Source organism: Crassostrea angulata, chromosome 7 (assembly GCF_025612915.1).
Source record: "Crassostrea angulata isolate pt1a10 chromosome 7, ASM2561291v2, whole genome shotgun sequence".
In the NCBI taxonomy this organism is placed as follows: Eukaryota; Metazoa; Mollusca; class Bivalvia; order Ostreida; family Ostreidae; genus Magallana; species Magallana angulata.
Genome location: NC_069117.1, coordinates 15,335,092 through 15,350,447, shown reverse-complemented (window position 1 = coordinate 15,350,447; position 15,356 = coordinate 15,335,092). Strand labels below are relative to the sequence as shown.

General features: G+C 33.1%; 1 protein-coding gene across 1 annotated transcript in view; it reads left to right on the top strand.

The window, feature by feature from the left end:
* The window catches only part of LOC128192845 (uncharacterized), a 41,455-nt gene extending 36,769 nt beyond the window's left edge, over positions 1-4,686 (top strand). Inside the window, 4 exon segments of the mRNA XM_052865839.1 lie at positions 76-1,664; positions 1,768-3,087; positions 3,176-3,706; positions 3,785-4,686. Of these exon segments, the coding sequence (XP_052721799.1) occupies positions 76-1,664; positions 1,768-3,087; positions 3,176-3,706; positions 3,785-4,059 (3,715 nt within the window). The 3' untranslated portion in view covers positions 4,060-4,686.
* The last annotated feature ends 10,670 nt before the right edge of the window (positions 4,687-15,356 follow it).

Here is a 15,356-nt window from a genome sequence, read left to right as displayed (position 1 = left end):
TGTTGGGTTTTCGTTACAGTTAATGAGTTTTAATGTATTCTAGAGTAACGACTAACATTTCTTCTTGTTTTGTAGTAATTCTGTTTCTGCGTCATGGGTAGGATTTATAGATACTCATTCTGGAATCGATCATTTCGAGTGGTGTTTAGGGAAAAGCCCAGGTCTTTGCAATTATGTTGATTACGAAAATATCTTGCTATCAAACAGAGTGACCAAGACTGGTATGTCACTTCCTTCATCAACAGATCTCTATTTTACACTGAAATCAATCAATAGAGTTGGACTATCAGTAGAACGTACATCTGCCAAGTTCCAAATTGATACAAGTCCTCCAGTTGCGGTGAAATCTCCAACGTTTATTACAAAAGATCATGGGGTTTCCCTAGTCAATGGAACTCAGTTTGACAACTCCTTGATCACCATACAATGGCAATTCCAAGATTTAGAAAGCTCCATTGTAAGACATCAATTAGTTCTAGAAGTAAATCGAAACGGACATGTTGCCTATGAAACGAAAGAACTTGGAAGTCAAATGCAGATAACTTTAATGTCCCCAAACGGGACGTTTTTGAAAGATGGCGACGCTTACATTGCAAAGGTTACCAGCTGTAATGGTGCAGGTCTTTGTACGACAGCTATATCGGATACACTTCTGATTGACTCCACCCCTCCCTCCTTGGGTGGTTTTATGAACACAATGACTTGGATAAATGTTGGTAATGAAACCAGAGTACAACTTGCGTGGTATGGATTTATTGACCACGAGTCGGGGATACATGAATATGTTATTAGTTTAAGTAGTTCGTATTCTGGAAATGAATTATCCGACGGTCTAAAACGTGTCCGCCATGCTAACACTTCTCGACAAACTGCTTCATTAACTCTGTCAAAAAAACTCAAAAGCAATGATGCTGTTGTGTTAACTGTGATGGCCATAAACTCAGTCGGTTTGAGAAGTTCTATAGGAAAGGCATCTGTTATTCTTGTTCCTAGTGATTTGAACCATACAAAGGGCATCTTAACATTTCAGAGACATTCATGTATATCTCATTATTGCAATAACGATTGTACTTGTGCAGTTGTTGGGAAAAAATGTCTGAATAAAGTTAACGCACCATGCAAAGAACTGCAGAATGTTTCTGAATTAATGTTGAACATTTCGGTACATTTTGGACTTGCTTCTTTTCCCGTTTCAATAATGTCAAGCGCCACCTGCTTTTCGGGGTTTTGGACAGATGAGGATCCATCGAAAAAGGTTTTACGTTATGAATGGAGTATCGGTGAAAGCGGAGAAGGTCCAGGATATGGAATCTTTGATTCAAAAAAAGAAAGTGTGTGGTATGATAATGGTCTTCAAGAAGATATTGTATATTGTTTACCCTTCCTCAAAAAGCTAAGTCATGGTCAACATTATACACTTTATATCAAGGCATGGGTATCGGAGAATGAATTCTCAATATTCCACTCAAAACCACTCTTAGTTGATTTAACACCTCCTGAGAGAAGACGAGGCCATTCAGTGATCGAGGCAGAAGGTCACTGTTTAAAAGATATTGATTATATTGATTCATTGAAACTAATAAAAATTTGTTGGGAAAATTTATTCTCGGAAAAGGAAGGAGAAATAGTGACATATTACTTCAGTGGTGGAACAAGACCTTTTGGTACATATATTAGATATTCTTTTACTTATTCTGTATTAATCGATGACTTTTTTTCTATGTTAAAATCTATTTGATACATGTATCAATATTATATAATTTGTAGGTGATGACTTCATACAGAAAACATCGGTTAATTTATCTACAGTTTTTGAGGTTAATCAAACAATGACACCAGGAAGCACATACTTCTTCACCGTCATTGCTAGAAATAATATGGGTCTTGAAACCACCGCAATATCCGACGGAATACTTGTTGATACTGACAGTCCTACCCCTGGAGTCGTATATAATACTAAACAATTTCGCAATGCTCTTCATCAGTTTTCCACATCTTCTCTGTCAATGTCTTGGCACGGATTTGAAGACCACCAGTCGTCAATTAAATATTTTGAAGTCAGCATAGTAGAAACAGAGAGCGATACACTGATAAATAGAACTGAAAGAGTACTCTTTTCAAATGATTATACTTTCAGAAACCTACATTTACAACATAACAAAAGCTACAGCATTAGAGTACGAGCTGCTGATTTCTTGCAACACTTCTCCCCTTATGTCACTTCCCACCCAATTAAAATTGATTCAACTCCGCCGTTTGGGGTACAATGTGAAAAATTTGAGGATTTATATTTAGAAGTAACTGTAATTGAAAAACAAAAACCATTTCTCCACTCGAGAACAACTGTTTTAAGCGGTGTTGTTTCCCTGAAAAAGAATACAATCTACAAAATAAGCGTCGATGTTTTGAAAGAATTGCACTTTAAAATGGTTTATTTTCAGTTGGGAAACGAAGTCATGAATTTATATTTGTCATTGAATGCGGACTCGAGTTATTCTTCAAAACATCAATTTATGTCTACATATGAGGGCGAGATAAGTTTGAAGATTATATTTGCAAGTCGACATGACATCATGGAAGAAGATATTTTCATACGGCTTCAACAATGTAGCGTTTCTTCAATTACCCAGTCACCACTGATAGTACGCCAAATAAACCCTGGATTGCTGTCTGTATGCAGCTTTATTTTTGATCCAGAGAGCGACATTGAAAACGTTTTAATTGGCGCTGGTACAACTAAAGGCGGATTTCAAATACAATCTCTTTTACCTGTCTCTTCATTCAATCATGGCGTTGTTGAAATGAAGATTCCCCATGGAAGTCGTATCTATATCACAGCTGTTGCAAGAAACAATGCGGGGCAGTGGTCAAAGTTTTCACAAGAAATAACATTGGACCATACCCCGCCTATTATAAGTAATTTCACAGTGGAAACCCAGAATTCGGAAACACGAGAGGAAAGGACGCATGTGGCAAAAATGTCGTTATCCAACTCCACAACAAAACTCCACAGAGAAACTCGGGTGGTGGCATCATGGAATGTAAGCGAGGAGGAAAGTGAACTTGCATCCTGTTTTTGCTCTGTTGGTACGTTATTACCTTTTCATCATTGTTCATGAACGTTGGTAAACCCTGTTTTACTTTTTTAATTTGCAAATTTTGTTTGGTTTTATAGGTCCTTGGAAAGAATCAATGGGAAGAAGTTGGCAACAAAGCATTGATAGAACGAAGTGTGAAATATCTAATCTGACTTTTGATCATGGAGCTAATATAGAAGTATCTGTCAAATGCATAAACAAAGTACAGCTAATGGAATTAAAAAAGGCGGGACCATTTACAATATACCACGAAGCCCCGAACTCTTATTTGTCATCTTTATCGTTTTATCCCGACAACCGTTATACTGTTATGGAGGGCAATGCCAATTTGAAAGTACAGTCAAGTATAACTCATGTTGATTTTACTTGGGGTCCATTCGATGACCTGTCAGAAGACGTCAACTACGAAACGCGTGTAAGGAAGGATGACAATGTAATTGCACCATGGGAGTCGGTTGGTCTTAGAAACAGTGCATCGAGAAAAATAAACCTCATGGGGAGAGCAGATACCTTTTTTGTGGACGTCCGTGCTATAAATAATGGTGGTTTCCAAAGTCCTTCAATCAACGCCTCTATTCTTATTGATGATAAACCGCCTATCTTGACGGGTAATAAGTTAAACAATGTTTAAAGTTTGTTCAACATCCATGTAATTTACATATTCATGATATTTTATATTGTTTCAGGAGTACCAGCAAGATATTTTCTGGATAAAGGAGGTTGCTCCATAAAGTGGACGAACGTGTTCTCGCCGAGTGTCTACGGTCCTATGGTGTACCAAGTATCGGCTGGTTCCAGTAACGGAAGTTCTGATATCCAGTCACCAATCTCCACAATGGCAGAGGAAATAAACGTTGAGTGGAGTCCTGACCAATCACAGCATGAAGTGTTTGTTAACATCCTGGCTTTTGGATCAAATGGCGAGTTTTCGCGTTACAACACAAAACTTTTTGTGCGCTAAGAGTAAATTCATCTTCTGTAAATTCTTCGTGTCCGATTTATGTAATAGTGTATATAATATAGACTTTATATTAAACAAGGTTTGAAAGCAGCAAATCGAATGTTCGTTTCATTTATAAATACTAAAGTAGATGCGATGTTCATTCCCTTTCTAATAGCATGTCAATTTTTCGTAACAATTATCAGTTTATTTTGTATTTAAAATGTATTACCACAAGAAAAAATCTGGTATTAAGTGTAACTAAAATCTGTATCCTTTGTATAGTACAACTTACTTAGTATGTGACGTTATAATTTTATTAGCAAAAACAATATAATTTTTAACAACTCTTCTTATTATTTTGGGGCAGGTTAACTTACTGATCGACCCAGTGTCATTTTGAGTCGATATTATATATCTTTAACTCCTTTTTAAACATATAGGAATGACGTTATTTTAAAACATTGAATTTTTTCTGCCCCTTTTGTTTTGATTCCAGTATAAAGTACCCTTTTATTTTACAAATTGTAGTCATTATTATTCATACAAAAATTCATAAAAAAAAAAATTGAAAGATGATGAAATACGATGTAAGATATTAGATTAGTTCATATTCGTGTTTAAAAAATGGACCGGGCAAATAAATCAGGTTTCGCTCTAAAGTCAGATAGAAAAAAAAATCTTACTGAAAAATGTAGGTATGGTTATCAAAGATCATAGAAGATACTGCATTCTGTGTGAAATGGAAAAGTCCTTGATGAAAGGAGACATTGATATTTTATACCAAACAAAATAGTGCTATACTATTATATTAACAAGGTAATCATTAAAAATTTGCAATGGTTATTTATCACAATTTGAAATATTTATTGCAAATGGAACGACAAGTAAATATTATGAAGGGATAACTATCGACACTTCACCGACTGAATGTGATTAGATTGATTTAATCTATCACCACGTTTGGAGTTGTGATATTATTGACGAACAGGAGACCACCCGGTGTTTTCTCAAATCATCAGTCTATTTATTGAGTTATTGAGATGTTATAATACTTATCCGACTTTTCTAGCGAAAAAATTCTCTTTTGTCATCCGGAGCTTTGAACACCGGTAATTTCAAATTTATCGCTTCCGCAGCCAATTCCCGGACACTGTAGTTACTTACAGTCATTCCTTGTTCAATTAAAAAAAATGAAGTTGCGGTTTTAACATTAAATCTACGTTAAAGAACATGACTATTTTAAGCATCATGACGTCAGGCATATCTAGGGTTTAAATGTTTCCTTCTCCGAAACAGTGCAGACATAAGGAGCAAGCAATATCAAGATTTTTCATAAGAAAATAAACTGATGCAAGTTTAATGTTTCAATATTTACATTCACAATTGATGGAAATGTAATATGGTTAATAGTGAGCAAGAGTTTTCAGTAAAATGGATGTTCGCCTTCCTGATTTAAAAATAGATTTGTCATACTTGACCTGAAGAAGCGGGGCGGGGGGTGGGGGTCATCGCAACAAGTTATGTATTGTTTATTACGGTACAATGTAAGTAATAATTGGTGTTGGATTATCATCATTAAAACGAATCATCAGCTTGGATAAAAACAAATATATATATATATATATATATATATATATATATATATATATATATATATATATATATATATATATATATATATATATCCAGAATAAAATCACAAATTGATCCTATTAACCGCAAACATTTTCGCCATTCCTGGCTCTTCAGGCAGTTATGTACAAAAAAATCATTAAAAAAAGATTTTTTTGTACATTACTGCCTGAAGAGCCAGGAATGGCGAAAACGTTTGCGGTTAATACATGTAGGATCAATTTGTGATTTTATTCTGGATATTTTTTATTTTTAAATTATTTAAAACTGTGCCGATTTATTTTTTGTTGTATTGGGAAAATATATATATATATATATATATATATATATATATATATATATATATATATATATATATATATATATATATATATTCACACAGTTGGAATATTTATTGGAGGAACAAAATCGCCGAAGTGTGATGTGAGCGGATTTTTGATCAATTGGGCGATTTCATTCATCTTGTAAAGGGTACATTAAACAATTATTAGTCAGGTGTGAGTGTTGATTCGATATATATCTTCTAAAACATTCGATCCAGAGTATAGTATACATATTGTTGTTTCAAAACAAATATCAAAAATTTCATTTGACCCTCCCCATGGATCTACGTCAATTAACGAGTTTAGTCAAACCATCAGCTCGAGGTCTCAGTCGTTGCGTGAATGGTAAGGCAGGACTTCGCACCATAATATGTCTCATTCATAGGTTTTACTCGCCGATTAGTCCAAATTGGGATGAGAATACTCCAGAGCACACCGTGTGTATACATCACAATCACGTAGCATCGGGTGAGGGTGGTGTGCCTCCTCCTTTTTTCGCAGCAGACACTTTTCTAAACTTTACATATAAAACAGAAATGTCATGGATTTTCCTCCTCCACTTTTGTTGGAGCTGTATGATAAATGAAACTGAAAATAATAAATTCTTATTGAATTGAATTACCCTCCTCCCCACCATCGATTAGTATTCTCTTTCATGATTTTAAGAAATCTCCCTTGCCTTTTTATCTTAAATTCAATGCTTGTCAAGATGTTTTAGATGAAGCTGCGGGGCCCTTATCCTCCACACACAATTAAAAACGACGATTAAATATCAGTTCTTATTTCCAATAGTTGGAAATTTTAAAAAATGACTTTGAATTTCCATCTTAATATAACAAATACAATTCAAAATTTGACTGTTTTATGTTATCCAATTGCAATTGATACATATAAAAATAATTTGAATTATTGAAATAATTTTATTTGTAGTCATAAACAACTAGAGTGAAAGAAAAGTCTAAAGTTTCCTTTCATAGCCTAATTGATACATGCCTGCTTCAATTGAATAATTTTGTTTAGCCAGGCAAGCTTTTTGGAAAGCTATTACTTGTGATTGATTACGTTTACGATGTGTCGCACCTCCGCTTCAACTCGCGTTCTATTTGCCTTCTTGTTGGTTTTTCGTTTAATGATCAGTTTGAGCGAAATTAAAATATAAACATTTTTGGATTGTTGCATTAGTACATAAAGAGGTTAAATGGACTTCGACACGATTTGAGCTAAAAAAAAAATTAAAGTTGATATTTTTATTTTTAATGTTTGACATGGTGAATTTTTAAAATGATTTGTCTAAAATTTGAAAGTAAAATATAGAGTTACAAGCGAGTTACAGGGGTTAGAATTCTTTGTTTTGTAAACTAAGCTCGAGTCCTTTTATTGTTTACATATTTGTTGCATTGGTAGAAACATTCTAATGTTGCTTGTTCTTGAAAAAATTATATATGAACACATTGATTCAATTTATCTTCTTTGTCTCAAGTTATTTTGTCAAAGGAATGGTAATATCTTTAATTTACTTTATTGTAAACAAACATAAGACTAGAACTTTGTTTACATAACAATGACTATTTCTCTCAATATTTCGCTTGCAACTTGCCTTCTAAGACTCAAATTTTGAATCATTTGAAGTACGCAAGTAAAGCTTGTTTATCTCAAATTGTGTCTAGGTACCTCTATAATACCCTTATTATAATCATTTTCCATTATAGGTACTGTGAGTATCAAAATAATTCAGTAGGTCAATCATAAAATAGCTGATGCAATTTTGCTGAAAAAATGCAAACCTGCACCAGTGATTTCAAATTAATAAGAAGGGTCATGCTTTCACCATTTTAACCTTTTGCGTTTCTATACTATAATTTGCGCTTTGTTTTCAATATTTATTACAGAAAAAAACTAATTTTATGAAAAAAAGACTTGTAAATCATAGTGTAACCATCGTTTATCAGTGGATCTAAGTTCTTATTCAATTAGATTTAGAAAAAAAACTTGAGAACATTTTTAAACGTTGTATCTTTTGTATCTTTTTAATATTATTAGCTACCAAATTTAAAGGATCAAATTATACCAGCGGAAATAAGAAACTGAGCATTATTAAATATATGAAAAAAAACATTTGAAAATTACAATGAACATATTTTATTTTTTGTAATACTGTTAACACATATATTCGAAACAACATCTCATAACACATAAATGTCAACGTCGAATAACGTCAATTTCAGCACACTCGAAAGTCACTGTTATTTGAAATTGAATTAACAAAATAACGCGTGTGACCACCATTTGCGTTCACGCATGCTTGACAGCGACGCCTCATTGATGCAACTAAAGTGTTCAGAAATGCTTGAGGGATTTAGTTCCAGATGTTGATTAAAGCCTGGCCTATATCAGCCAATGTCACTGGCTGATATGGTAAACGGCGTAAACGTCTTTCCATTTCATACCAGACGTGCTCGATCGGCGACAAATCGGGTAAAACAGCTGGTCTAGGCAAGACATCGGCATTTTTTTGAACAAACAATTCCCTGACTACACGTGTAATGTGTGGCCTTGCGTTGTCTTGCTTCAGAGTGATGTGATTTTGATGTCTCTGTATGAAGGGTATCACATGACGCTGAATAATTTCATCTTGATAGCGTATGCCGGTGAGAGTTCCATTGACAATTTGTAGAGGGGTCCATCCACGTGCTGATATTCCACCCCACACCATAACGCTACCTCCACCAAATTGTCGACGTTGCACAACACAAGCGTCCTGGTAACGCTCCCCAACGTGACGATACACCCTACAACGGCTGTCACTGCTATCCAAATGAAATCTGGATTCATCAGTGAACAGAATATTGGCGCAGTCCTGTTTTCTAAATCGCAGATGTCGTGTGCACCACGCTAGTCCGGCGATACGCTGACGTTGAAGCAGTACTGGGAGCACCGCTGGACGTCTTGGTCGGATGTTTTGCTCGCGCAGACGATTACGCACAGTTCTTGGATTAATTGGTCGAAGCCCTGGAATGCTACGGGCAGTTATACTTGCTGTCTGGAAACGATTTCTCAGATGCACAAATCTAATGTGGTTGTCCTGTTGACGTGACGTCACACGAGGTCGCACAGAGCGCGGTCGATCCTGAGTGTTGCCAGATTGTTGAAAACGTCTCCATTATGACTGGATGGTGTTCCGATGAACTCCAAAGTGTCTTGCTACAGTGTTTTATGCCATTCCCGCTTGCAGTATCCCAACAGCACGATTATGGTGGTTTTCGTTGAGTCGTGGCATGACATAGGGGTAAATTCTGTTAAAAATAAAGTGATTTCCTTAACAAAAAAGTTTAAACAAATCCTTAACAGTTCCTATTCCAAACAGTATTGGCCCGTAAAATTCGTACGTACAAATTCTGCAATAAACAACAGGTGCTCACTAACCATGACAAAGTCCGTGCACCCGGACGGTTACCATCCGATATTGTCAAAAACATTACAATTATCGATTGTTTAAATTTTATAAATACAAACAATAGATATAGAAAAATTATACTAAATTTCATAATGCACAATGTCTTTTTTCCGCTAGTATATTTTTGGTTTAAGCCTCAATTAGCAAAAATTATTGTCTGGTGAAAGAACACATGTATATAGTTTTCGCTATAGATATTATTACGAATTCGTTATACGGGTATAACAAATTATGGATATAACGAAGTAATTCTATTGGTCCCTAGGACTTCGCTATAACCGAGTTTTATTGTATATTGATTTTACAACTTTTCCGTTTACGAGTTATTTCACTTTTCAATGTGTAATATTATGACGTGCAGATAGTGCTATATTTGGTCACATAATGTTGGTGTCATCATTGACCAATGAAATTCAACGCGGGAATTCTAGCAATTCTCGTTGTTTAGAAGGACGCGCTGATTCCCTTTTTTCGGGACGCCGCACAGGTAACATTTTCGAATACCGATTCTATTCCTTCAGAACATTTCTTTAAAAATACAGCAATGTAATTTTAAATAGTTTTGTTTTATTTTTCATTCTTTTCTTCCCCCCTTTTTTTAATGTGTATATTTTAACGCATCTGTACATTTATTTTATATAATAACACCTTTTTAGACTACGAGGATTGTGTTTTACGATACATGTATAACGTAGAAAATTTTCGATTTTAGTTTCTTCATATAGCCAATGTATAAAATTCATATTTGTGTATCATTATTGATTACTGTTCAAAAATTTATTATAATTTCAGGATATTAATATCACATGTATAATTGTAACATAATTCAGTTAAAATTCAATCATACATGTAGTATACGAAATATTTTATATAACTTATAAACGTTACGTAATGTTTAATGTAACGATTAAAGTCATGCTGGTGACAAAAAAAACCCAGCATACACCATAATTATCTTGTTTTTTTTTAATTTATTACATGTATCTGAAGATTGATGTTCTTGTCGTACTTGTTAAGCAAGCTACATAAGTTTTAACCCCTTCACACTGAAACCAATTATGGATAAAGGTAATTACCACTGCTTAAACGCCCACACGCACGTTTAATTGCATTTTTAACAATGTAAGAAATAATGGTAGTGTTTCCACTTGCGATCAGACATTTGTTTAGAGAAGAAATAATGCTAAGGATTTTTACTACAAAATGTAGTATTGTCCATCAACGATATTTTCCTAACAAAGCAAATTCCATTGCATACAAAAGCAGCAAACAATGTCCCTGTATGATGAAGTGTACAATTTTTTTTTACGAATCCAGAAAATTGTTGTCAGTAAATTTATCGTTTCATAGCCCTATTCTGGTATAATACCCAGACAATGCTTGTCTCAATAAAAAAATCACTATGTTAGGTCTAAATATAATATTTTAAACGTCATTCCAAAACTCTACACACATAAATTTTGTCCAGCTTTCAGTAGTCTTAATACTTTGATTCAACGTGTGTAGTGCTCTGTCTAAGCTTTGGGATGCGTAATAGTTTATGTCATACATGTATGTCATAAAGCGTTTAGCGCATACGTTAACAGGTTTTAAAAATGGCTATAAAACCAAGAGAAACTTGAAAAAAGATTGAACTTAAAGCATAATAGAAATTTGACAGTTTTGCAAAACACCCGTGAATTGATTAGCTCCGTACTTGATTTTAAACGATTATATGTATGAACATTGCTTTTAAAATTCAAGATTAAACCTGTATAAAAAGTCAATAAAATCTAATATTTATTTCACTTAGGTAAAAGAGGAAAAACAAAACGTTTAACTCTTATCAGATATTTGTCAAAATGAGAGATTGGTATATCTGACATATAAAACAAAATAACTCGTTAATTTTTAAAATGTGCAAATATAATGTGAAATGCAGAGTTTCAAAAGAGGTTGTAAATTTTACGAGTAACTTTTATTTTAAAGAAAAATAAATTATTGAATTCAATATTCAGAAGCTCATAAAAATATATGATCGATGAGGTGATATTGCATCTACTTAACGCAATATTGCAAAGAAGAAAAAAATGAATGATGGATGAAAAGTACACTGTACGTATGTTGCGATATATCAGATTATAATATACAATATAATAACAAAAAAGAACAGCGTATTTCTTACTTTATTTCCATCCACATTTGTCAATGTACCCGTTTCATTGTACAATTGCAGTTATACAGACATTAGGCCAATATTACGTTAAAGCATTTTTATGGCATAAAACAAAGCTTAACCTTCCAGTCGTCAATTTTAAAAAGCTAGGCGAGGGTCCATAACAAACACAGGGATCGATAACGAATACAAAGAAAAAATGTACAATTTGTACAAAGCAAGTCTTACAGACTCTCTGTTTATGTTTATGTATGTATTACTTGTTTTATGCAGGTTTATGAACAATTAATGGATCATTGACTTGTGAAAAAATATAACTACACGTAGTTATGTATTATTTAACCATTCTGCCTTATATAAACGAAAAAGTATCTTGATATTTTCTCAACTTTAAAGATTATATAGCGATAAAAAAACTAGTAAAAAACAACTTACACTTAAGCTTATTATAAAATAAGTATAATGGAAATTTTAAAGTCTCCAAAATACACAACACTTTATCTACTAAACATGTCTTCAAATCACAACCTATAACAGATAAAACGCTTGATTTAAGTTTTGTTAGAACAGACTAAAAATATATTTATGTTATCTTTGATGTTTTGGCATTTTAAACATATTCTGTCGATGAAAGGTAAATATTATGAAAAAGTTATCTAACACCAAGGAAGAGAAAAAAAATTATTCGTGATTTCATTGGTTATATGCAAATTCTACCTAGACAGATAACAAAACAGATACCCCAATAGACTGGGACCATTTTGGTACTTTTCCAGTTTCTCATGAATGGGACTAAGGTTTATTGACAATGTGGATTTCTTTGTTTATGTTATACAGTTTTTCGATTTCTACAGGTAAGTAAACAAACTATCTTCTTTTTTATCTTTCCTGTTGACTTCTTAATTTTACTCTGTTTTATATATAACTGAAAAGCATTTGAAGCAAAGATATGCATAGTACTGAACACAGTAGTCAAAACAAATAAATAATAAAATACAAATAAAAAATTAAAAAAAAAAAAATAAAAATAAAAAAAAAATAAACAAACAAACAAACAAGCCTAATAGAATCAACGGTAAAGAGCTATTAACATATCAATGTATAATGACGTTTATTATGAAATAAATCATAAACTTTAGAATACTTTTGCAACCAAATGCAAATTTACCACCTTTTCTCCGTAAAAAGCAAATCTGATGTTTCATAGAATGTTTAATGAGTTTTTGTAGCACTACTGTTAATTTATTTCTTCGCGAGAATGTATTTTATTGGACTGTTATTGAGTTCAAACTTTCAGGGATTGTAGACAAAAGGTTGTAGATCTGAAATATGGTACATATATTTTTTTGTGACGAAAAGCGCCGAAGCTCGCCCGAGCTCGAAAATTACGGTTGAAAAAGCGTCGTGATTGGTTTTCTTTCAATATCTCTTTTCTCGATAGTATTTTGCTTAAACATGTAGAACAAAAAAACTTTATAACGTCAAAAGCTTTTCTTTGACATCAAGAAAAAGGGGCTGGCCCTTCAAATAAGGGGCTGAGAGGGCTCTAAAATCTTTAAATTATATCTTTTTACGGTGTAATATTTTGTGATAGAATATAGAAGCAATTATGTTCATTATAAGGTTATTTATCTATACATGACAATTGTTTACTTCTATATTACGTAATTAGGGATTTCAAGGGGCCAGAAGTTCAAAACTTTGATCATCAATATCTCGAAATGGAGGAAAATTCTGAAAAGCAATATTGAACAGAAGATGCTTAAAATATTGAGCTCAACAATATGCCACCTTAATTTCTTTGTTATGCAGTCCCTAAAAGGAGTTATAGGGTCGGCCCCTAAAAAGGCTTTCTCCGGATATCTCGAGAACGGTACAAAATTTCTAAACAATTGTTTAACAAAATGTTTTTGAATTGACAAGAACATTCTTATGATATCAAGAAAAAGGGGCTGGCCCTTCAAAAAAGGGGCTGAGGTAGCTCTAAAGTTTTTTAAAGATAACTTTTTACTGTGAAATATTTTGTAATACATAATAGAAGCAATTATGTTTCTTATAACGTTGTTTACCTATGCATGACAATTATTTACTCTTTTGTTACGTAATTAAAGATTTTAAGGGGCCAGATATCAGAAACTTTGATCTTTAATATCTCATAATGGAGGGAAATTCTGAAAAGCAATATTGAACAGAATATGCTCAAAATAATGTGCTTAACAAAGTGCAACCAAAATTTCTTTGTTATCCGGTATCTAAAAGTAGTTACATGTCGGCCCCTAAAACGACCCTCTCAAGATATCTCGAGAACGTTACAAAATTCCTAAACACTTGTGGAACAAAATGTATTTGAAATGACGAGAGCATTCTTATGTGATCAAGAAAGGGGTAGATAGTCTTTCATACATAACTCTTAGATCCCGCCTCCATTTCCAGATATGTTTCGTTGACGAATATTAAGGGCAATGTCATTTCCTCTTCTTAAAATTGGACGGAAGACCTCCTCGTTGCTCGCAACGAGATCGTGTCTAGTTTTCTTTATTATTGATTGTTGGTCTACCGAGACTTAAGAAGTAGTTGTTTACGTTTTTAATCTCCGAGTTTATGTCTGCGCCAGGTACCCTGACCATCCACTTGTTTTATACAGCCGTAATCAAAATATTTAAAAGTAGTTTTTAAGAATGCTTTGTTCAATTATTTGCTAAGGTGTCTTAAATGTTTATGTCTATTTCATTAAAATTTGTCATTTAGAAAGGGAAATATTTCCGATATCTCAACAAATTTTGAACAATCCTCGTAATCAGATGACTATTTAAGAACTTATAAGTTAATAATTGTCAAAGAAAAATAACACCAGAACTTTTGAAGAAGTTCTTTTAATTTGTTAAAAGCATGTTTTCAAAAAAAAGTATATAAAGTAAGTACGCACTTTTCGGACACAAAACTTTGCACGCCTGTAGTATTTTTGCTCTATATTCTTCCTGCAAAGCTAAATAATTGTTTTTAAAACAATTTTTAAGCTTTAAAAAAGTTGGGATATTTAGGCATATTTACATCACAATGTTGTAAATTGCATATTAGGTCTCATTTCATATATTTACATTTACTTTCTTTCCCCCTATCAAATTGCATTGATTTATTTGAGTGATATTTACGCATAACACAGAAGACCCAATCACCAAATCTGGTGCGTATGAATACAGTCTTTCTTTTGTATTTCTCGAAGAACAAGACTTCAATCCAGACCACGACCTGATATTATAATTCCGCTGATGAATATTTCTTGACGTAAACATATTTAAACAGTAAAATGAATTCAATTTATTAATTTCATAGTATACCAAAAGAAAATTCATCAAATTACAGAATAAAAAATCTAATTCTCTTTTAAGTTATCAAATCTCTTTGCACTATTTTTGTCAGCATGATTCGGCTGTTCAAATGGCTCTTCCGTTAATTGCACATTACTTGTTAAATAAGGCACATATTTTTAAAAAATAAATCATGTTTTCGGAAAGAGAATGAATGTTAAAAACGTAAATATAAGCATTAAATCATTATATGTTAAAAGATGTGGTCTCATAACTGCAACGGTGTGTACAAACAAATTTTTATAACGCGCTAGCGCGCGTTATTCATTTTTTATGCATACACCGTTGCAAGTTGTGAGATCACATCTTTAAAAAAATAATAATTCAATGCTTAAAACGACAACATAAAAGCACTAGAGAAAGGTATCGTCAATTTCTTTCTT